Source organism: Rattus rattus, chromosome 16 (genome assembly GCF_011064425.1).
Source record: "Rattus rattus isolate New Zealand chromosome 16, Rrattus_CSIRO_v1, whole genome shotgun sequence".
Lineage (NCBI taxonomy): Eukaryota > Metazoa > Chordata > Mammalia > Rodentia > Muridae > Rattus > Rattus rattus.
In genome coordinates, this window is record NC_046169.1 from 11368760 (window position 1) to 11392346 (window position 23587).

The following is a 23587-nucleotide window of genomic DNA, read 5'->3' on the forward strand; positions in this document are numbered from 1 at the left end:
TCCATCTATCCTTCTGAGCTTCCATCCAACTCAACTGCATCCATTCATCCATGTACCCACCTACCCGCCCATGACCCATCCTCTACCCACCCATGACCCAGCCTCCTATGCCACGTGGGGCTCTGAAACAAAAATACTTACCTTGCCATTCCACTTTATATTTTAGCTGCAAGTGTAAGGAGAATCCAGTGTGCTGACAGTAGTGATCCTGCAGACTGTAGATTTTAGTTGGGTGACCTGAAGTCCGACTCGATATACAGGCTATCCCAAGGGACCACGTGACAAACCTCATTTGCAAGCAGTGGGCAGGATGTCTTCCCAGGTCTGTGTGCTTCGGAAACTTTCTAATATGCTACCTACCATTTGACTGTTACTAGGGACTGGGAGATTTGTGGCCCTGTGTATTTTGTTTTTAACTGAATGAATTTTCACAGCATGGATAAGTGGATATAAAAGTATTCCTGGGGTGAAACCACCACGGCTTTGAGTTACTTGGGAAGCTAGCACAGATGAATGATGCCCTGAGGCCACACTGAAGCTCCTTTCGGGCTGGTCTGTTGCAATGTTTCCAAATGCTAAATTCTGACCCCCAAGATCTGGTTGCCTTCCAGATGAGTGCATCTGCACATGCACTGGCTTTTGCTGGGTAAACTTTGCTCCCGTTTTAAAGCTATTGGTTAATAAAAGGCTAGAGCCTGTGATTGGGCAGTAGAGAGAGAAAGGAGGGACTTGAGAATTGAGTGATGGATCTCCAGAGAGACCACAGGGGAGAAGGAGGAAGAAGACAGAGGGAAGGAGCAAAAGGTCGACATTAGACAGGATGAACAAGAAGGGTGTGGCTGAGAGAAGTGTACCCTGAGGACAGACTGACGGAGCCAAAGCAGCCCAGAAGAGACTCAAACAGCAAGTCACGTGGGACATCGAGTTTGGATACAGGCGAGAACAGCACAGAATCTGCCCAATCTAAGCTTACAGCTTGTAAATAAAATACCAGGTTTTTGTGTCTACTTTATGGGCAAACCAGGACAAATCTTTCATTTACAGAACTCGGAGATCACATTAACAGAAAATGAGTTTCTCTGAAACCATAATAATTTGGCCAGACAATGAAATATTATCAGGACCAAGCAAGGTAAAGGCTTCCGTTTACAAAGCATTGGCCATGCTCATCAGTGAGACACCAAGACAGAATGAAGCTGTCCTGAGGACGATGCCAAGAGAGCAGTGTGGTGCAGAAGGACACCTGCAGGATCAGCAGGACACTTGAGTTGCTTTGTTTCTTCCATATGAGAGAATGTCACAGCCAACGATTAATTAGGTATTCTTACACCAGGGGCACATGCTCTGGGCTTCTTTCTCACATGGCCCAGGCAGGCTTTGAACTCACTATGTAGCTGAGGATCTTCTGGATCTCCTTGAACTTCTGATCATTTTGCCTCTACCTACTAAGCACTGAGATCACAGGCACTTTACTATCAGGCTCAGTCTATGTGGTACTGGGGATCGAACTTGGGGCTTTGTGTATGCATTGTAAACATACGGTGCCCACTGAGCTACATCCACAGTCCTCAGAGCTGCTGCTGCTGCTGCTGCTGCTTCCTCCTCCTCCTCCCCCTTTCCCCTCCTCCTCCTCCCCCTTTCCCCTCTTCCTCCTCCTCCTTTTCCCCCCTCCTTCTTCATCTTCTTCCTCCTTCTTTTCCTCATCCCCTTCCCCTCCTCCCCCTCCTCCTCCTCCTCCTCCCCCTCCTCCTCCTCCTCCTCCTCCTCCTCCTCCCCCCCCTCCTCCTCCTCCTCCTCTCCCTCCTCCTCCTCCTCCTCTTCCTCCTCCTCTTCCTCCTCCTCTTCCTCCTCCTCCTCTTCCTCCTCCTTCCCCCTCCTCTTCCTCCTCCTCCTCTTCCTCCTCCTCCTCTTCCTCCTCCTCTTCCTCCTCCTCCTCCTTTTCAGTCTTTACTTTTTCTCAGGTATGTGTGTGACTGTGTGTCTGCTTGTGGGTATGTGTGTATGAGTGCAGATGGTATGTGGAAGACACTGAAGGCACTGGATCTCCTGGAACTGGAGTTACGGGTAGTTGTAAGCTGCTAGATATGGGTGCCAGAACAAAACTCTGGTCCTCTGTGAGAGCAGGAAGTGCTTTTAACTGCTGATTCTCTGGAGGGCTCCATCATGGTTCTTTCCTGATGGAATGTCTATAGAAGACCTCTGAAGACCAAAGCTTAGACTTGGTTCTGCCTATCAGAGGGTGGGTGGGTCTTGGATCTGCCTAGCAGCACCCACCAGAGGGTTGGTCAGCACTCTCTGGGCAGAGCACGCACAGTACTTACATAGCTGTGTGTTAAACACCTGACCTCAAGATACAGAACACTTCCTACTTACGTTCCTGAGGATTCTGGCATGGAAGCATCGCACACATGCCCTACAGATCTGCAACTGGATTCTAAGGGGCTCGGCCATGATGAAGACTCCAACGTCTCCACAGGGATTTAGAGAGACTGTTTTCAAATGTTTCCTATTGCTTTAGGTAGGCAACCCAAGCCAGAGTCCATTCGAGGGCTTACACCTGCTGCCTTTCATTCTTTTAATATTAAAAGTGCAAGGACTATAAGATAGGCTCACGAAAAGCTGCGTCTTCCAGGGACAGTCCTCTTGGATGACTGTGCAAAGACATTCTTAGGGACCCGCTTTCAACTACTAACCATCTATGAGGGCTGCAGTTAAATTAGCATGACAGAGGACACAAGAATGTTAAGTGGGTTTCGGAATTAAAAGCCGGGTTTGTCAGCCTGAGGAAGGATCAGCTAAAATGATAGCCTATCTGGAAATGTTGTTTGAAGAGCAGACATTAAAATGAAAGAGGTGAAGAAAGCAGGAAGGAGAGTGGCAGTCATTTCTGTTTTAATCTCAGCTTCATCCCTCACAGAGAACCTCATTACACTGGACATTTTGAATATTGGGTCAGAAGTGATGATGTGTCTATAGTACGTTCAACGGCTTTTAAACAATGATTGATTAATCACTGCACAGAACCCATCTGATCTCCTAACTGCAGGCCTTTTTTTTTTTTTTTTTTTTTTTTTAAGAAGAAACTCCCATTCACATATTAATTCGGTGTGGAAAAGCCAACACATGGAAGTTAACTCGATGTAAACTTTTCAAACTGAAAGGGCAAAACAGGCTGACAAGTTTATAAAGCTTGCCTGGGTCTGACCTCAGAATAGAAACCTCTACTTCCAGGCAAGTTCAGCCCATTTGCTTTGGGGTATGCACCTGAGCTGTATGCGGGGGCTGGCTATGAAAGATTCACATGGAATGTCTCCCCGTGCCACCTATCTGGTGGCATAGGTCACATTAGAACATCACAGCAAACCTGCCCCAGAGGGGCAGCAAGGTTGCTCTGGGAGCCTGGATGGAGTGGTCAGACTCTCTCCTTCCATACTGGAATACTACATGGCCTATGCCACACCCATGGGGAGAAAAGCTGAACCTAATAATGCCATCCACTAAACAAGCAGGGTGCAGCATACAGCACCATTTGGAAACCTCGTCTCAGCTATAACACTCTGTGCATTTTAAAAGCTTATTCTTATCCACATGCTCATTATGCTTTACTTCCCAGAAGCTTCAAGTGCAGCTAAAATATTCAGCCACTGGGTTTTGGGAGAGCGTCCAGTTGGTAAAGCCTTTCAATCATGAAGATCTGGGTTCAGAACCCCAGAACTCACGTATACAGACATACATAGGTACCCCAGTGCTGGGGAGGTAGATTCATAGAACAAGTCCAGCCAATCATTGATTTCCAATTCCATTTGAACCCTGACTCTAAAATAAAATGGAGAGTAATTGAGGAAGACATCTATCTACCTTTGATCTCCACGTGTATACTCAGTCACATGCGCACACATGTGTGTGCACACATATACATACACAAATATACACATATACACAGACACACAGTCACACACATACACACATACACACACATATACATCCACATACACACATAATGTATACGCACACACTTACACCCACATATACACACATATACACACACATATACATTCACATACACACATAATACATACGCACACACACTTATACACATATACACACACATAATACATACATACAAACATATACACACGTACACACAGTCACACACGTACACACACACTAACACCCACATATACACACATATACACGCACATACACACACACACATATACACGCACATACACACACACACATATACACCCACATATACACACATACACACAGTCACACATATACACACACATACACACCCATATACACACACATATACACACATAATACATATACACACACACTTACACCCACATATACACACAAATACACACACATACACACATATACACACATATACACACATAATACATACATACACACATACACACATACACAGTCACGCATATACACACATACACATACACTCACATATGCACACACATATACATGTGCACACGCATACATAAACACATATACAGTTGTTCTGTAAACTTCTCTTGTTAGCAGGTGACAGGACACCGTTCATTTAGACACATAGGCATGGTTAACCCTGTTCCTTCCTCTGATCCACACTGGAGAGACAGGAGCAGTGATAAATCATTTTCTAACTACTTTAATTCCCAACACCAGAAGCTGGTCACAGCCACTACAGCAAGTTCTTTAGACAAAAGAGAAGGAGAAGGGATCCATATTCAGGAAATGCTAATTGGCTGAAATACCTTTTGATTCTTTTGGAACACTAGCTGGTTTTTCCTTTTGTTTTGTTTTCTTTCTTTCTTTCTTTTTTTTTTTTAATTGTCAACCTCCTCTGGTGGCTTTCTCACAAAAGTCCACCTCAGAAAAATACAAAATAGACACCGGAGGCTGTAGGCACTGCTCAGCCTTCCTGTGGTGCCTTAAGGTGCCCAGCAGAGATGAAGACACTATAGCGACAGAGGGGCCCAGACCAGAGCCAGAGCAGGTCTCCAGAAAGAGATGTACACAGTTCTTGCCAGACTGCCCTACAGGCTGAGACTGAAGCCCAGACAAGGGTGGGTCAACAGTGGGCGGAACCACACCTTGACCAAGACTGCTTAGATATCTATTTGAAATCTCATTTCAGGACCTCCCCAAAGGCGGACTTGGGGAAATGGGGTGGCTTCAGCCCTCTTCCCAATGCGGCCACATCTGACAATTTTATTTTTTAGTTCACATACTGAGGACAGGAGGGTGAACCTGGCTTGGAGCACAGCCTCTGACCCCCAAGTTCAATAAGAACATTAATGACTCTCGAGATCGTCTAATCCCATGAGGAACCCAGGGAGGCGAGGTCTTCCGTGCTTCGAGGCTTCACAGGATGCTACATGCCCATCCCAAGTTGTAGCTCCTTCCTACCGAGCACCGTGTGACACACAGGCAGCCACGCTTAAGCACACATCCTAGAGGGGTTTGTAGATTGAGCAAGGCTTCTGATCTTTAGAGGTTTTCCAAACAGAACTTCTACGGGGAAATGCATAATGGGTTCCATTTAACATTTAGCTAAGTCTGCTGTGTCAGGGGAAGGTTCGTCTAAGAATTAAAATAAGACCGGGTCTTCCACCTCCTTCCCTTCCTACACCATATCTGCCCTTGATAAAAGTGAAGACTATGTAAGGGAGCAGATCGCAGGGCTTTTACCTAGCACCACATACGTCCTCAGCAGCTGCCTCATTATAGTTCAGTTTTAAGTGTTTTACCTGATGCGGATGAAAAGATAGTATTTTACAAGGGAGTGAGATGTGGGTCAGTTAATTATAATATTTATGAGTGGCTTCTTATAGACTTTTCGGTTGGGGTAGAGCTGAAATTATTGCAAAAAAAATTTTTTTTTACATATTCCAATTATCTACCACCACAGTGCTGCATTCAGAAGGGACTTTGAGAATACATCATTCTAGTTCTATTCTTTACTCCAGGTCAGAATAGCCCGTAGGATGCCAGTAACCATTTGATAACACTGGGGTAGAAGTACCGTGTGAACCCAGAATTTCTTGAGGAATCATTCCCCGCTTCTTCAACAGATGAAGGCCGGTCTCCTTGTGTCTGAGCCAGAGCGCACTGTCTTTGACTGTCACTATCCCGTTTACATCCCAATGGAGTGCTAAATCAGGTTTGGTGGACGGAATGAATGCCTCTAGTGATAAGACTTGGCAATCATTAACAATCATCACCAGCTCCTTGGTCATACAATCTCTGTCCCTTGTGATCGCTGCTGAACATCTTGGTCAGTAGTGTTCACTCCTCCTGTGCCTCTTGACAAAGGCCATTCTCTCAGTGGCAGAGTCTCACACAGGGGATGCTGTGGTGCTCCATGTGCATTTAAAAGGCCTGACTAATCCTCCGCCTATTCTAGGATCTGGGGAGGGGGATTCACTTCCTCAGAGTGAGGAGGTTCTAAGAGCTGAAGAAATGGCTCAGTCAGTAAAGTGCTTGCAGGGTATGAGTAAGGACCCGAATTCTATCCCTCAGAAACCAAATATAAAGTCTAGGCACAGGAGCAGGGTCCAACACACAGCGCTGGATAGGTGATAGCACTCTTGGGGATCACAGCCACCACGCACATCGAGCTGAATCGGTGAGCTCTAGGTTCAGTGAGGAAGCCTGCCTTAGGTAATGGGGAGGGAGGGGGCGAGAGAGGCAGCTCTGAAGGAAGAGCACTTTCTGCACAGCCTCGAGGTTCTGCTCAGACCCTTGTAAAAGGCTAGCTGCTGGCCAGGCTCGGGGGCACACACACACCTTTAATGCCAGCACCTGGGAGGCAGAGGCAGGAGGATCTCTGGGAGTTTGTTTTCATTCTGGTTTATGTAGTGAGTTCGAGGACAGACAGGCCTACATTGAGACTCTATCGAAAGAGCAATGACAATAGCTGGGTGTTGTAGAGTGTGTCTAAAGCCCCCTCGCTGTGAAGGTTGAGACAGGGAGATTTCTAGAACTTGCTGGTGGCCAGCCTGTCTTCAGGTTCAGTGGGATATAGTAGAGCGTGATATTAACAGGATACAGACATCCTGCTCTGTCCACCACACTCATGAGTGTGGGAGCATGCACATACCCCCTGCCCCAACATGTGTACATATGCCATAATACACTGCCCACACAGGCATGCATTCATGTGCATACCCACGCATATAATTTTAAAAGGTGGAGAGCATCTGAAGAAGATTCCCGGCCTTTACATGGTATGCAGGGGTGCACACGCTACACACAAACATGTATATACACACTACATACAAACATGTATACACACACACACACAGATTAAAAGAATGGATGGCAGGATCACAACAGAGCCACACAGACAGATCACCTGTCAGATCTGGTGGATGTGTGAGCACACACTCCCTTAATACCCCACACCAGCACCCTGTGCTTAAGGCAGACACTTAGTCCGGTGCATTCTGTCCCTCCTAGCAAAGCGGTTGTCCTGAGACGTCAGGCAACGAGAGCACGAAGCTCCTCCGACACGTTTCAAAGAGCACCACCAGAAAACCATGTCTCCCCAACCTTTGAGTGTATTCAGGAAGAGGGAACCCAGGGCTACAATAGGCCCATATGCCAGGATAACGCTCCCAAATTCTCCTTCCAAGGCCAGTCTGCATGGGCATTTTCTCCAGAGTGTTTCATACCGTGAAAGGAGACACTGCTAGCATGTGGGGACACATTTCTGATGCATATGTTGGAACCTGGTATAGGTCACAGGCTAACATTTCCAAGCCCAAATATTGAAAGTCTTTCTTCAAACTAGAACTTCCTTAAATGAGTGAGTCTATGACTGCAACTTGTGTGTTTTTGGTTGAGTCAAGTGAAAATGAGCAACAGATAGAGCTTAGACACTGCCTTTGAAAGAAAACACCAAGACAATGTCTCTATAAATTGTCCGGATTAGATCAGTGCTCACTTAGTAATCTAGGCATGCCTCCGATTTGAAATCCTTCTGCCTCAGCCTCCTGAAGGTAGGGGATGACAAACCTTGGCCACTAGACCCACCTATCAAAATACTGCTAGTTTTCAAAAATTCATGCCATGGTGTGTGTGTGTGTGTGTGTGTGTGTGTGTGTGTAACTTCTGGGCATCAGTACCGTCCTTCTACCACATGGGTCTAAGGACTGACTTTAGGAACTCAGGATATCAGGCTTTGCTTCAAGCCCCCTTACCCTCTGAGCCATCTCACTGGCCCCAAATATTGCTAATTTAAACCCAACTCTATATGTATGCACATTTTCTTTTCCTCAGGGATGTTACTCTTAGGCTAACAAAATATAACCTGTGCCTTAGTGGCAAAAGAGGTCCATAGGCACAATCTGAAGAAGTTGTTAAAACAATATTAGCAGTGGACAAAGAGAACAACTTTTTTTTTTAAAGTCAGCAAAACATGTAAGATCTTGGGTTAAAAATATAAAATTCATATTGTCTGCAAATCATTCAAAGGAATCAATGGCTCCAAAGCCCTCTGAACTACCAACAGCGGATCAATATTAAGCCATAAACTACACCAGAGAGAGATGAATTGCACGGTGTCCCACCACACAGTGGTTATCAATTACAGCAAGACTTTGTTTCTTTCGGGACCATCGGTTAGATTTTCAGAACTCACGTGCTACGCTCAGATGGATGAATGGACTCGTCTTGTTCTCTCCGTTCCTCTCATTCACAGCCTGCACGTAGTACGCCCCGGCGTCACTCGCTGTTGTGGCAAGGATCACTAGCTGATTCTCCAATGTGATGGCTCTGTTTCCAAGACAAGACAAAGTGTCAAGGCCACTTACAGGAATATAAAAAATAAATAAATAATAAAGACCCAAATATGGGCCGGGGAGATGGCTAAATTGCTAAAGTACTTTTCTTGAAATCATGAGGACCCAAGTTCAATCCCCCAAACCCATGTGAAAAAGCTGGCTGTGCTGCCATGCTTGCAACCCCAGCATTGAGAAGGCAGAGGTGAGCAGACCCTTAGGACTCACTGGCCAGTCAGCTGTGTTGGTTCCAATGGGAATGGTCTTCAGAGGCTTATTATGTACTTGGAAGCTGGGTCCCCAGTTAGTGGAACTGTTTGAGAAGGATTAGGAGGTGGGGCCTTGTTGGTGAAGGTGTGTCACTGAGAGAGGGCTTGAGGATTCGAAAGCCCACAGCATTCTCATCTAGCTCTCTCTGTCTCTGTCTCTCTATCTCTGCCTTGTGATTGCTGCCTTAAACTGTAAGCTCTCAGCTACTGCTCCGTGTCTGCCTGCCACCGACTCCCCCATACCACCTTGCCATGATGGTCATGAACTTAATATCTAAAGCTGTAAGCAAGCCTCCAGTTAAAATATTTCTTTCATAAGTTGCCTTTGCCATAGGCTCTGTCATGGCAATAAAATGTACCTAAGACACCAGCCTGTCCTACTTGGTGAGTGCCAGTCTTGGGTCTCCCTTCTCCCCAGGGTCGTTGGCCACAAGGGATGAAGGGGAGAGAGTCAACTAACAGGGTTCCAGACAGCCTGTGAGTAGGAATGGAAATGATGATACATTCTGGGATCAGCTTCGAGGAGTCTGATCCACTTTACTCGGGGTGAATCAAGGGTTATATAGTTTTGGGGAAGAGGATAGGAATATCCAGGGTGAACAAAGGTCATTGGCTGAAGGCTTGGGTACTGAGATGCCTCGTTAGCATGGGGAGGCACTCTAGGGAATCGCAGGGGCTTGCTGAAAGGGTTCTTATCTGGAGAAAGGAAGCTGAACCTCTAATTCACCAAGGCTACATGACATTTCTTATGGAGAGGCTACAGGGGCTTTGAGCAACCGCCCAGACAAGGTCAGAGAAGGAGAAGCCCTACTGGTAAAGGGAGTCCCCCCATTTTTTGAGGTGCTCACAAGGCTATCTGGGCAATGGTAGAATTCAATCTTAATTAGTTGCGTTCTCCACACCAGGTCAAGGAGTGATCTTGTCTCAAAATTCATGATGGGATGGACAGAGCCTGCGGAATGATGGCTGAAAGTTGACCTCTGGCTTTCACGGGGATGTATACACATCTGCACACTATACCCACCAGAGCCTCCCAAAAATAAAGGAAGAATAGACAGAAGCAACACATAGGCCAGCTTGTGGCTTGCCTCTTCCGGTGGGGGAGCATCCCACCATCTCAGGTATTCTTCATCTGAAGGAGCTCTGGACTGTAGGGAAGATGGTACACCTCCAGCGACTAAAACAGAGGTCCCTGGGGATTCAAGGTACTGCCTGTTAGGAGTTCCAGGGGAGTAGCCTCTTCTTCTATGCCAAGCTATCTGACCATGTTGTGGTCATATGCCAGGTCCAGCACGACTTTGGTAATGGTGGAATGACATTTTTCCTACCGCAGGGCCAGGGCCAGCAGCCAGATCTCTGAATTCTTTTGCAATATTAAAAATGATGTGCTTGTTGACTACTAAGAATCAAAGGGTTGGGGTCACGGGATGCTGACTCATAGGATGATCAAATGGGAACCTGGAGGAAATGACTGGATTGATAAGTGAAACAAAAGACTGGGCTTATGGTCTGCAAGAGATGAGCTGTCTGGAGAATGTTTTGGATAAAAAGAGAGAAGTGCTTGGAGAACAGACATGAGCAGAAAAGCGATCTGGGGAGCTTCCGGAAAGCAGAACATAGAGAGAGCAGTCTGGAAGGCTGTCTTGAGCAGAACCTGGGCCACCAGCTTGGACCCCTGATTTCACTTTTACTCATTTGTTTTCACCGCTCTCAGATACCCCTTCCTCAGAACCCCTCTCAGCTCAAGGCTGGTCCTCAGCAGTCACAGCCTTCCCGGGAGGGAGATGAACCAGAATTGATCTGTAGCAAGTGACCATGTGTCCTTTGCCACCTCAGAAATCTCACTGGAGCTTCACTCAGTGACACCCCCGACAGTGCTGACCACTTCCATTTAAATTCTCCCATGGTCGCTAGCTATGAAATGCACATTCCCCATCTGTGCTCTCCCATCTAGTTGTATAGAGGGACAATGAAACAACCATGTGTGTCCAACGTTTGCCACTTTGACACATGTAATTATCTACAAAATTGATACTTGAAAACTGTAGCTGGGTTACTAAAAACAGGAATCTCAAAATGCAATTATCTTAACTATGTTTCTGATTTTGTGTTGGGCCGCATTCATAACTCTGTTAGCCTGAAGATTGGACATGCTTGATTTAGTGACTAAATCCTCCCAGACACCCCAGTTTTAGCAAGCACTATTGACCCACGTACCCTCTCTCTGAGCTCTCCCCGCCTGCTTATGGTCGCATAGAAACCTGCTGTCAGAGGTGAGACAAGGCCTTCTCCACACAGACGTGTACTTCCAGATCACATCTGTCTTGGTTGCTTTCCTTTTGATGTGATAAAAACATTCTGACAGAAGCAACTTCAAGGAGAAAGAGCTCATTTTGGTTCATAGTTCAAAGATAAGGTCCACCATGACAGAGGTGTCAAGGCAAGAGGATCCTGAAAGCAGTTGGTCTCATCTTACCCAGTCAGGAAGCAGAGAGAGGTGAGTCCGCTGGTGGTCAGCTCCCTTTCCCTATGACACAGCTCAGAATGCCAGCCAGGGAATGGCTCCGCCCACAGTGGGTGAGTCTTTCCACCTCAATTAATGCAATCAAGACCATCCCCTATAAGCATGTCCAAAAGCCCTTTTCCTGTCAAGTTGACAATTAACATTAACCATCACAGCATCATATTAAAGACCGCTTGCTGTGACAGTCATCTAAGAAGGAAGAAGCCAATGAAGTTATAGCACCCACAAACCCAGGCCACTCCCTACTGGAAGCCCTGTATCCTTCCCCGCTGTTAGCCTGGAGGCCTCTGACTAGTTTGAAGGGTCATTGGGGAGGTAGATTTTTTTTTTTAATTTAATGCAGATGTGTAGCTGGGGAGATGGCCCAGTAAATAAAGTGGCTCTTATAAAAGTAAGCACAGGACTTGAGTTAGGTCCTTAGCACCCATATGAAAACTAGGCCTGGTAGTGCTTGTTGTAACCCCAGTGCTGGGAAAGATGCAAATAGATCCCTGAGGCTCACTGCCTAGCCAGCCACACTAAATCTGCATCCCAGGTCCTAGTGAGGGACCCTGTCTGAAAAAAGGACTCCCAAGGTTGACCTCTGGCTTCCAAGCATGCATGTTGGCACACACGCACACACACACTAATACACACTAATATACATGTATTAACACATACATATGCACATATGCACACAAAGCAACACACAGTAACATACATACATGCATCTACACACACACTAATACATATACACTAAGATACATATATGTATGCATGCATGTGTCTACACATGCTAGGACATACATTATGCATGCATGCACTAATATATACAGCAACACACACATATCCATGTATGCATGCATCTATGCACACACTAATATATGTACACTAATACATACATATGTATGCATGTGTCTACACATGGTAATACATACACATGCATATACACACACATCTATACACATATCTGTGTACACATTTGTCACCTACACAGGCACACACACACACACACACACGTGAATAACATGCTCTCTGGCTGACAAGCCAGGCCTAGAGGGTCTACACAGCATGAGCCCATCCTGTCTTCTTTCCAAGCCACACAGGCTGAGTGCTCCACAGGGAAGGGTCCTACAGTCATTCTCTGCCCTACAGAGCCCTTCCAAAGTCAAGAAGAGCAGTCTCTCTCGAGGAATCAAAGGTAATAACCCATTCTCTCCTGTTACCTTTTAGAACGCTTTCCCCCCCAAGCCCCTGGTTTTCTACACTGTATAGAATTATCTTAAGGAGCGATTGCTTGCTGGGTTCCCACAGGGTGTATTACATTTTAGGTCTCTATGACTAACTTATTTCATGTCTCATTTAAGAAAATTTCCCTATTAGGAAGTTTTCAATTTTTCGTCCCATAAAAATATTTCAAAAAGAGTTTTACTATAATTATTTATGACTGCTTTATAGGTTCTTTTATAGAAGCATGGAAATTGTCCCGTTTTATTTTAGTATATGTTACACTGGCACCTAAAATTAAATATGAATATTTACTGCACATGAAGTTATACATTTAATAGTATAATTTTAAAATTGAATATATAACTTTTGCTTTCACATCTGATTTTTAGCACACCAATCTTAAGTATGTCTATTATTCCTCAGAATTAGTCATTTTAAAATGCTCATTAATTCTCTACAGTATTTACCGCAGTGTTTCAAGGCTACTGCAAATTAAAAAGTACATAAAAATCAAAACAATAAGTTTGCAATCTACTAAGTCTTTTTATTTTGAAGGTTTCTTCATTTAGTTCTTGATTTCTGTACATAGTCAAGACTAAAAGTTTTAAAAAATGTATGTATTGTTCAAAAAGACAGTCACAAAAATGCCGAGTATCTGAAGGACATTTGAAAAGAAAAGCAAGTCCCTAGGATGTTATTCTCTCTTCCTCTAGGAAATACCTTAGCGTAGAGGACTTACAGAAAGGAAACTAATTTGTAAGAAAAAGCTACAAACATCTATCTCCATGCTTTGCCATGCTGTGTGCATAGGTGTACATGTATGTACATGTGTGTGCACCTACCTGTGTGTGTGTGATGCTGTGTATTGCTATGTGTGTTGTATATAGTGTGTTGCTCTATGTACATGTGTGTAGGGGGATTTGCATGCGTGCAGAGGGTAAGCGTACACAACTGCACGTGTGCATGTGGAAGCCAGAGGTGGAGAATGTCAGGAGTCTTCCAGGATCCCTCACTGGACCCGGGTCTCACCAGTTCATCTAGCTGGCCCGAGAATCCCTAGGATCTGCCTGCCCAAGCTCCACGAGGCTGTAGTGACTGACATGAGTTGTCTTGCTTGAGTTGTGTTCTGAGGACTGAATGTAGGCCCTCATTCATGCGCAGTGAGTGCCTAACCGACTGAGCCATGTACCCAGTCGTACTGGCTGTGAGACTTTTTAATAAGAGGAATGTTTTTAGAGACAGTGAGCCACAGTGGACAGCTGCTGGTTTGGTCTTGTGGCCAGGCCTCCAGAGGCACCTGCATTTCCTAGTGCACAGGCTGATGGTCCCAGGAACTCACACGATTATGTTTTGTTTTGTTTTTTTTAACCACTATTGGGAAACGTGAGTAGCATGAAGCCAACAATTTGGGGTGGTAGGACAGAAAGAATAGAAGGTTCTGATGTTGGAGTGTGTGTATACACATGTGTGCAGGCACATGTGTAATTGTAGACACACATGGATGTGTGTATATATGCATGCACGTGGAAGCCAGGTGGCACCTTTGAGTGCTGTCCCATTGGCACCATTTACCTTGTTCTGTTGAAATGGGCTCTTTTATTGGGCTAAGATGTCTGGCCAGCAAGTCCCAGGGATCCTCTTACTTCTACCTCACCAATGCTGGGGTTACAAGCATGCACCAGACCTGCCTCTTTTTTTTCTTTTAAATGAGGTTTTAGGCTATGAACTCTGTCTGGTCTTCTTGTTTTCATGATAAGCTGGTTAGTGCTTTACAAACTGAACCCTCTTCCCAGTCCACTGAATCACTCCTCCCGCTTCCCACCCCATCTGTCCTAGTTAGCTGTAACTGTTTGTCACGGGCTAGGGTCATCTGAAAAAGCAGTCATGATTGAAGAATAGCCCGGATTAGGCTGGTCTGTGGGAAATGGTTTCTTCTGTTAACTGACACTGAATCTTCTAGCCCACTATGGGCGGCACCACTCCCTGGGCTGTTGGACCCAGATTGATAGGAAAGCCAATGAAGCATGAGCCTGTGCGCAGCCGGGAGTAGTGTTCCCTATGGTTTCTATTTCAAGTTTCCATATCTTTTCCTGCCTTAACTTCCCTCAGTGACAGACGGTAATCTGTAAGTTGAAATAAACCCACCCCTCCTCTAAATTACCTTTGGTCATGGTATTTGTTGCAGAGACAGAATGGGACTCAGATACCAGTTCTCCACTGCCATTTCACAAAGTTAACACAGGTCCCTTGAAATCAAGTTTGAGTTCCTGAAACTAGAGGCGGACAGTTACAGATGTAGACTGAGAACAGTCTTACACACTTACATCCACTCAGCATTTTAAGACAGCATGTCCTCCGTGCATACGGCAAGATCCTAGGAATATCTTTTTATACGTGCAGACATAAAAATGGAAATGTGGTGGGTCTGCGAGTGGTAAGAGCACAAACCATTTTCTTTCGAATCCCGTATTTTTAAAATTTTTCCAATCTCCCTACCACAAACATGCATATCACTTTTGTTATCGGAAGAATGGACGGCGTTGAAGAGAAGCGCAGAGGGCATGCTCGGTGATTACAGGAGCAGAGTTTAATACCCTGCCTGTAATAGGAACGGCGCAGCTTTATTATAACATAATTCCAAAGAACTCATTTAAAACTTGCATTGACTTTGCAGGAAAATTATAGTGTTCAGCCCGAGAGATTTTCCCTTAACTTTACCGCAATAAATGTATGTATTTTTTTTAAAAAAATAAAATTATGTCTTTAGTCTTCCAACACCTTCATTCCATACTTTAAAAACAAAACTTTAGGATTCTAACTTCTAATTCAACGAATCAGTAATAAAAGTAGTGTGGGGGAAAAAAACAATCTCAGCCTGGTGTTGGCAAACAGAGCTGGCTCTGAGAAAACTGCAGTTCCAGGTTCACAGAGAGTGAATAAAGTCACTTGGGGGGCAAACTCCAGCTACAGGAATTGTTTTCAGAAGCCAGGGACTGATCTGTGGGCGTGGAAAGGTGGGGTTCATTGACAGACACCACCACAGGTCTGTAAAGGATGATGATTTCCGGTGGGCACTTCCTAAGTGCCTCTGGTCACTCTTCTCTTGACCCTAGCTTGTTAGGGGGCTGTCAGACAGAATAACCCTTTCTTTCAGAAAAGATAAAACTCAAGGCATGGAGGGGCTACTTGGGATCTTTGACCAGGAAGATTGATCAAAATATTTGTTCGATCGGCACAGGAAGTGTCTCAGTCTGCTGAGTGCCAGCCTAGCATGCATGACCCTGGGTCCCATCTCAACGACACCATATAAGTCAGGGTTGGTGCCCACACCTGCAATCCCAGAACTCAGAGATGATAGAAGGATCAGAGGTGCAAGGTCAGCCTTGCCTACATAGTGATTTGAGGTCAGCCTGGGAACACGAGACTCTGTCTCAACAAAACACAACACAACAAGAACATATGTAAGAGAAAAATGACACTAGACATGGATAATCAGATGTCCGGGGGAGCTCTGCATGTGGGATCACCTGGTTGTGGTCATTTGCTGCACTTATCAAGGTCCAAGGGAAGTCCCTATGTCACAACACACCTCTCTCGGGGATATAATGTTGATGTGGAAATTCTTAAGGCTCTGGATTTGTGATTGGTGAAAATAGCCCGCTGGGCACCTTGTGGTGCCTGAAGACCCTGAAGGAAAATAAGGGCATTCAATTACCCCCATTCACCGTGTAGTGAGGTAGTGAGCAACCATTTAGGTCCCCAGGCCCGGGTCTGAGTGGAAGAGAAGTTAAGCCTAACTGAGAACACAGTTTTCAGTGCACAGAGCCTGAACTGGCCTATCTGGATGCTTTGAAAGGTGACAGTACACACTGTAGTCACCTTCCTTGGGAAAGCTGGTGGGCCAATGTCAGGAGTTCTGGGGAAGTGCCAGAGTGGTTTTCAGAATCTGCAAGAGAGCCTATCCTGTCTTCCATGAAAAGGTAAATCATCTTAGACTGCCAATTGGTATTGTCATTGACTGATTAATGGATTGATTTATTATGTGGGTGAATGTGTGGTTGCATGCATGCGTGTGTGTGTGTGTGTGTGTGTGTGTGTGTGTGTGTGTGTCCTGTGTCTGTGTGTGTCTGTATGTCTGTGTGTCTGTGTGTGTGTCTGTCTGTGTGTGTCTGTGTGTGTCTGTGTGTGTATGTGTGTGTGTATGTGTGTCTGTGTGTATGTGTGTGTGTGTATGTGTGTGTGTGTGTCTGTGTGTGTCTGTGTGTGTGTATGAATGCAAAAGAGTCCAATTATTGGTGCCATTCCCCAACAGCTGCACACCTTGGTTTTTTCCTTTGTTTGTTTGTGTTTGAGGTAGGGTCCCTGATTTTCCCAGAACTTGATAGTTTGTTTATATTCCTCAGTCACTTTCACCTCTCCACAGGAACCAGTGAGCACCATTGCACCCAGCTTTTTCATGTGGGTCCCGGGGATTGAACTCACAGCTTTATGCTTGCTCGTCAAACACTTCACCAAATGAGCTGCCTCCCCAGCTCACCCCTGAGTGTTGTGGTCTCAGACATTTTCAACAGAAGCTAGGACGCTAGTGTTAGCACCGCGTTGTGCTTGATGAGCAAACTGTGGGAGCGCCCGGTAAAATGAGAGCTTTGCTGTGGACTACGAAAGCACAATGTGTCATAGAAATGTGGACGCAGCATTTGGTTCATTTCAACTGATGCTCAAAGAAAGAGTGCAGGAAAAGTTTGAAAAAAGAAGTTGTTCTTAAAAACGTTAAAAAAAAAAAAACCCGAAAATGTTTGAAATAGGCTCCGTTTTAACTAAATGACCATTTAATGAGCTGGTTCCAAGACACGGTGTTCTGAGTGTGATTTGGATCCCGCGTTCCACCGTGTAATAGCAAGTTCAAGGCAGCCAGCTTTGGACTGATGAACTTGCCTTGGTTGTGTAATTACAAGAACTAAAATTGCTTCCAAGTAGTTTAGGGAACTGTGAGGCAATGGGCCCTGAGTACATGCTGTGACACTGAAGTGACACATTTACTTAGTCAAGGGGTCAACGCCTGCCAATCACCGGCTCTGAGCTGAGGACAAACGTAACAAAATATATTTATTTTTATCATTACTTGCTTACTGTTATTGTGTGCTTAAGTGTTTGTGTGCATAGATGTATCTATGCCATGTGTGTACCTGGTACCCACAGAAGCCAGAAGAGGGCAAAGGAACCCCTGGAACTGGAGTTAGAGATGGTCGTAAGCTGCCACGTGGGTTCTGGGAACCAAACCTGGATCTTCTGCGAAATCAGTGAGTGCCTTTAACCATGGGGCGATCTTGCCAGGCCCAGGAAATACAGCATATATAAAAAGCAAGTGCAGGGACTGGGGTGTGGCTCAGTGGTGGAGCATGTGCTCAGCATGCACGAACCTGGGCTCCCCGCTCCAGTGCTGGATATAGCAGTGTCAGCAATGAGAAGGACCTGCATCCGTGAGTCCGAGGGCTGTGCTTCTTGACACAGGACCTGGTATCCCCAGGAAGGCAGGACGCAGTGACAAGGAGCACCACTTGATTTGCTATAGCATGAGGACATCAGCAAACACAACAGGAAGCTCGACCACAGTCCTCAGTAAGTGGCCGGCCCCTCACAAAGTGTTTCCATGTATCCATGCCGAGGTCTTTTTCTATGGCACACATAGCTCATTTCATAATAGCTGACATACTGAAAGGATACAATTACATTTATGCCAATTCACTGTTCTCCAATTCTATTCTGACTGCTGACTCTTTGGTTATAGACGCCAGTGAAGGTAAATTGTGGGGCTGACTTTGTGAAACGGTTTCTCCCTAAAATCCTTCATATTCGAAGTAATTCAGACGCACATTTTGTCTTATCCACAATGGTCCCCAATTTCAATGACTGAGTCTGGAAAATAGTATGTCCCCACCAACGACAGTACGTGAAGGAAATATCCATGCACTCATAATCACCTACTTGCTATGACTATTCTTGTAGGAACTGGCAAATACCTTTTGGTGCCCAGAACCCAAGCAAGGAGAGGACTCCTTTAGCTATCCAATGACTATTTATGGACACCATACAACACTCCCAGGGAAGGCACACTGTAGGGACTTGGGGAGATGGCTCAGTTAGTAAAGTGTTTGCTTTGCAAACATGAGGACCTAAGTTTGATCCCCAAAATCCATGTACAAATGCTGGGCTCAGCAGAGGAGGTCCATAATCCCAGCACTGGAGAGGCAGAAGCAGGAGCATCCCTGGGGCTTTCTGGTCAGTAGATCAGTCTGAATCAGCAAGTGCTGTCTCCAACACTAAGGTACAAAACAATTGCAAAAGATGGCGTCAACCTCTGGGCTCTACAGACACATGCATGAATGCCTGCACATATACACACACACATGCACACACACGGCACACTGGGAGGTACAGTCACTGCATTTGAAGATTTACTCCCCTGGGTGATGAAGTGTAACGGTGCAAAGGAATCAATGGGCAAAGCTTCTCTGTGTACTTTGTAGACTGTACGGGATTAGCCAAGCCTCACGTACAGACAGCCCACTACAATGCATACAGCTCTGCCCACAGATAACTACTTAGTAGCAGCAGATGTAGAACCTGGAGAGGTGGCACCTTGGAAAGAAGGACAGCTCTTTAGCCTGGAAGACAGTGGCAGTTCAGAATGAGATGACAGATCACTTCTGCAGAAGACTGAGGGAAGTGGTAGACTGACCCACTTGCCCCCTAGGGTGGGCAACATGCCCAAGCTGTGCTTGGCCCGGAGGCAGCAAATGTAGAGGCAGCTTAGCTGCCCAGGACCCCTACTTGTCTTCTGCTACACCCATGTCCTTTCCCAACAAAGCACTTAGCAACCTGAGACCCCCACAGGCACCAAGCTTCATATAAACCCCTCTCGACCCTTAGTATACCTTCTTCTGCAGCCAAGCACATCCTAGACCATATTCAAGAGCTACAGGCAGTGTACCCATCCCTCCTAGACTGGCTTTGTGTGTACGTATAGTAAAACAAACTGTGTTCACTGAGCGAACTTGCGGTGCAAACCCCGGATTTGCCATTTTGTGCCTATGCATGACTGGGCATGCATTTGATTAAAATCAGATGCATCATGAGGAAGGTTACGCACCATGAACAAAGGTTTACGCAACCCAACTCTGTTAATCAAAACAGAAAACCGTCCCCACTCTCCCCTTGGAAACTAACTCCTGGACCTCTTCCTGGACGCACAAAAGGAACTCCTGGCAGTCACCAGGGCCTCTTGAGCTCATGCTTAGAGATTTTAACTCCCATGCAGCACAGCCTCTCTGTAAATTCCTTTCCCTTCCCAGTAAACTCCCTTCTTTGCTAATTGTGCTTTCAATTCTTTTAACAAGGAGCTAAGAAAGGAAACCCTCTGTCTAGACAGATACCATCAGAGACAATGTAGGATCTCCACGAATCTTCCCCACGGGCATAGGTGCAGAGTGAGCGTCCCAGTCGGTGTGGCCCACAGTGGCAGAGAGAAACTTCAGGGAGCCACCAGGCCATTGGAAAAGCAGTAGAGACAGACATCCACCCAGGGGTGACACATGGCTTATTTCTTATCAAAGTAGAAAGGAGATGTGAACTCAGGTGTGACCATCTCCCAGCACAATGCCCTGAATGCCTGGAGACGGGAACTAGCCTGGGGTGTGCCTGGCAGTTAGAGTCCTTTGTGTCTGGAGAGAAGACACCTCATTCTCTTGCCAGGCCATGCTTACAGTTGACAGGAAGTTACAACTTAAACAGACACAAGGAGAAAGGATCACAGGAGTCTGTGTTCGCACAGCGCACAACGCTCTCAGTGATCACACAGTGCCTCCTGGGTAGCAGTGGGAGGGGATGAGTCCCATTCCAGAATGGGAAATTCCCTCAAGCTCATCGCTTGTTTCCCCCATTTGTAAAACAGACACACCACCACTGCTACTTAAAGGGTTTCTATGAAGTTCAAAATGAGGTATGGAAGTGAAAGAAGCTGCCTCAAGCTATGCTTGTGTCTGTTGACTTTGCTTGTGGTTTTCTAGGGATGATAAATATCAATGGCAAAGGAGACAGTGGTATCAGCCGTCGAACCGGGTCGCTACACGAGGCAGAGTGACAAGTCATCGTGTGGCATTTTCTGGATTAATAATTGATTGATATGGGAGGACCCAGCCCACTGGGAGTGGTGTGACCCCTGGACTAGCCTTTCTGGGTTGTGTAAGAAGGCAGGCTGAGGAAGTCATGGAGGGAAAGCCAATAAGAAGAGCTTCTCTGTGGTCTTAGGGCAAGCCAATAAGAAGTGCTTCTCTGTGGTCTTAGGGCAAGCCAATAAGAAGTGCTTCTCTGTGGTCTTGGCTTCAGTCCCTGCCTTCAGGTTCCAGTTTGAACTCTCACCCTGACTTCCCTTCCTAATGGACTGTTACCAGGATGTGCTATAGGGATGTACCAAATAAACCCTTCCCTCTCCCACTTGCTTGTTTGCCAAGGTATTTGTGGTAGTTTGAATGTAACTGGTCACCATAGGCCTGGGGAGTAGCACTGTTTGGAGGTGTGGCCTTGTCGGAGTAGGTGTGACCTTGTTGGAGGAAATGTGTCACTGGAGGCGAGCTCCTTCCCCAGCACATGTCTGCCTGACTGCCACCCTGCTCCCTGTCATGATGATGATGAACTAAACCTCAGTCCCAGTTAAATGTTTTACTTTACGAGACGTGCCATGGTCACGGTGTCTCTTCACAGCCATAAAACCCAAACTGAGAGAGTGTTTTATTATAACGACAGGAAGCAAATCAAGACAAAAGGGAAAGAACAGATTGTCAAGAAGTTTTGGAGCTGGGGAAGGTGAGGCTTACTTGGAGGAAGTGGGACCCTTGAGATATGTACTTGAGATCTTATCTCATCCTGGCTCGTCCCCCCATTCAGCTTCCTGGCCACCACCAGGTGAAGAGTAGTCTCTGACATGTTCTCTAGGCACCAAGATTTACCCAAGCGAGCATGGACTGAACTCTCTGAGAGTCCGTGCACCAACATAAACCTTCCCACCTTGTTTCTGCCATGTGTTTGGCCCAAACAGCAGAAGGGCCCCAAATAGGAAGGTTCTCTAGATGGGGGCAACTCGCACCGAGGCAGGGAGGTTGCAGGGACAACAGGCCAATGCCAATTTCTCTCAATGTCTTCCTTTCTTCAGAACGAGGTGCCCACTTCCCTGTGCAGAGAAAGGAGCATAGGGAGAGCTCTTGACCCCTGCTCCATGGAGCTCTAACTGTGCAGGATTAAGCGTCATGGCAGGATCAAGCATCGGGGGCTGCCTCTCTCAAAGAGCCTGCTCATCTCTAAAAGCAAATAACCACAGAGGAATACTTGAAAATTACTCACAGAGCAAATTGCTTTTTTGAATGCTCTCCGCCTCTCATGTCTGTTTCAGCACCGGCTCCTCTTTGAAGGAGCATAATTATTGCCAAGAGTTTTGCTCTTTTGTTAAAGTCCTTTTGATGACTAAGTGACAAAGCTGTGCCCACAGAGATGGGAGCACCTGTGACAGCAGAGGCTGACGTGTGTCTTAAGTGTGACAGCCAATCTTGACGATGGCAGGGCCTCTCTGAGAAGGAAGGCCCCTCAAGCTACAGGAAGACTGGCCCAGCCCCCATGACACTCCACCAACAGTGAAGGCTGAGCTAGGGCTAGAGGAGGGCTGGGAATACAGCGTAGAGGCAGAGTGCTTGCCTCACAAGCACGAGACCTACGTTCATCCCAGCACCACAAATAAAGGACCAAAGAAATTTAGAAGCAAATCCAATTTTCTTCCTGGAAGCCACCCTGGTGGACATGGCATGTTCATAGATGGAGTCCCTCTTGGGCTCCCTACTGTCACCCCATTTTCTGGTGCCACTGCTCTCTGGGACTGTGGATATAGCCTAGGAAGGAGGTATAGTAGGTCAACGTTGAATATCTGACAGGTAGAAGACACTTAGGAGCAAGGCTGTAAGTTCTGGACTTCCCTGTGCCCAGGGTTAAGGTGTAAAGTGCTTGCCTTGCAAAAACACGGACCTGTCCCCAGCACTCATTTTTAAAGGCAGATGTGGCAGTAAATTATAAATTCCAGATCTGGGGAGGCAGAGACTAGTGGATCCCTATGGGCTGTCTGGTCTATCAGTCTAGTTTGTTTGATTAGCTCCAGGTCAGTGAAAGACTGTCCCCAAAACCAAGATGGAATGACAATAGAGGTTGTCTTCTGGCCTCTACATGAATGTGATCACACATGCGCTTGCACAAGAAACACACACATACACATACACAGACACACACACACAGACACACACACATACAGACACACAGACACAGACACAGACACAGACACACACAGACACACACACACATAGACACACCACGCAGACACACACACATACAGACACACAGACACAGACACAGACACACAGACACAGACACACACAGACACACAGACACAGACACACACAGACACACAGACACACAGACACACACACACACACACGCACACACACACACACGCACACACACTCGAACTTACTACCAAAGGAAACCCTGGACTCCTCAACTGAACTTTCAGAAAGGCTTTCTGGTCCTTTGTTTGTGTGACACAGCTTTTCTTTGGCAGGCTGGGCTAGTAGGACAGGCCCAGAATCATTTACGCCTGTGCCAGGAATTATTCCAAAAGTCTGATGGATCATGCACCGGAACCAGTAGCAGTCCTTCTCAGAGTCCTGACAGGTCCCCTGCTGACTCCTCCAGCTGAGCCT

General features: G+C 46.2%; 1 protein-coding gene across 1 annotated transcript in view; it reads right to left on the minus strand.

Moving 5' to 3' along the window:
• Sdk1 (sidekick cell adhesion molecule 1) overlaps positions 1 to 8964 on the minus strand; it is a 429935-nt gene extending 420971 nt beyond the window's left edge. Inside the window, 2 exon segments of the mRNA XM_032887198.1 lie at positions 8651 to 8784; positions 8936 to 8964. Of these exon segments, the coding sequence (XP_032743089.1) occupies positions 8651 to 8784; positions 8936 to 8964 (163 nt within the window).
• Positions 8965 to 23587: the final 14623 nt, after the last annotated feature.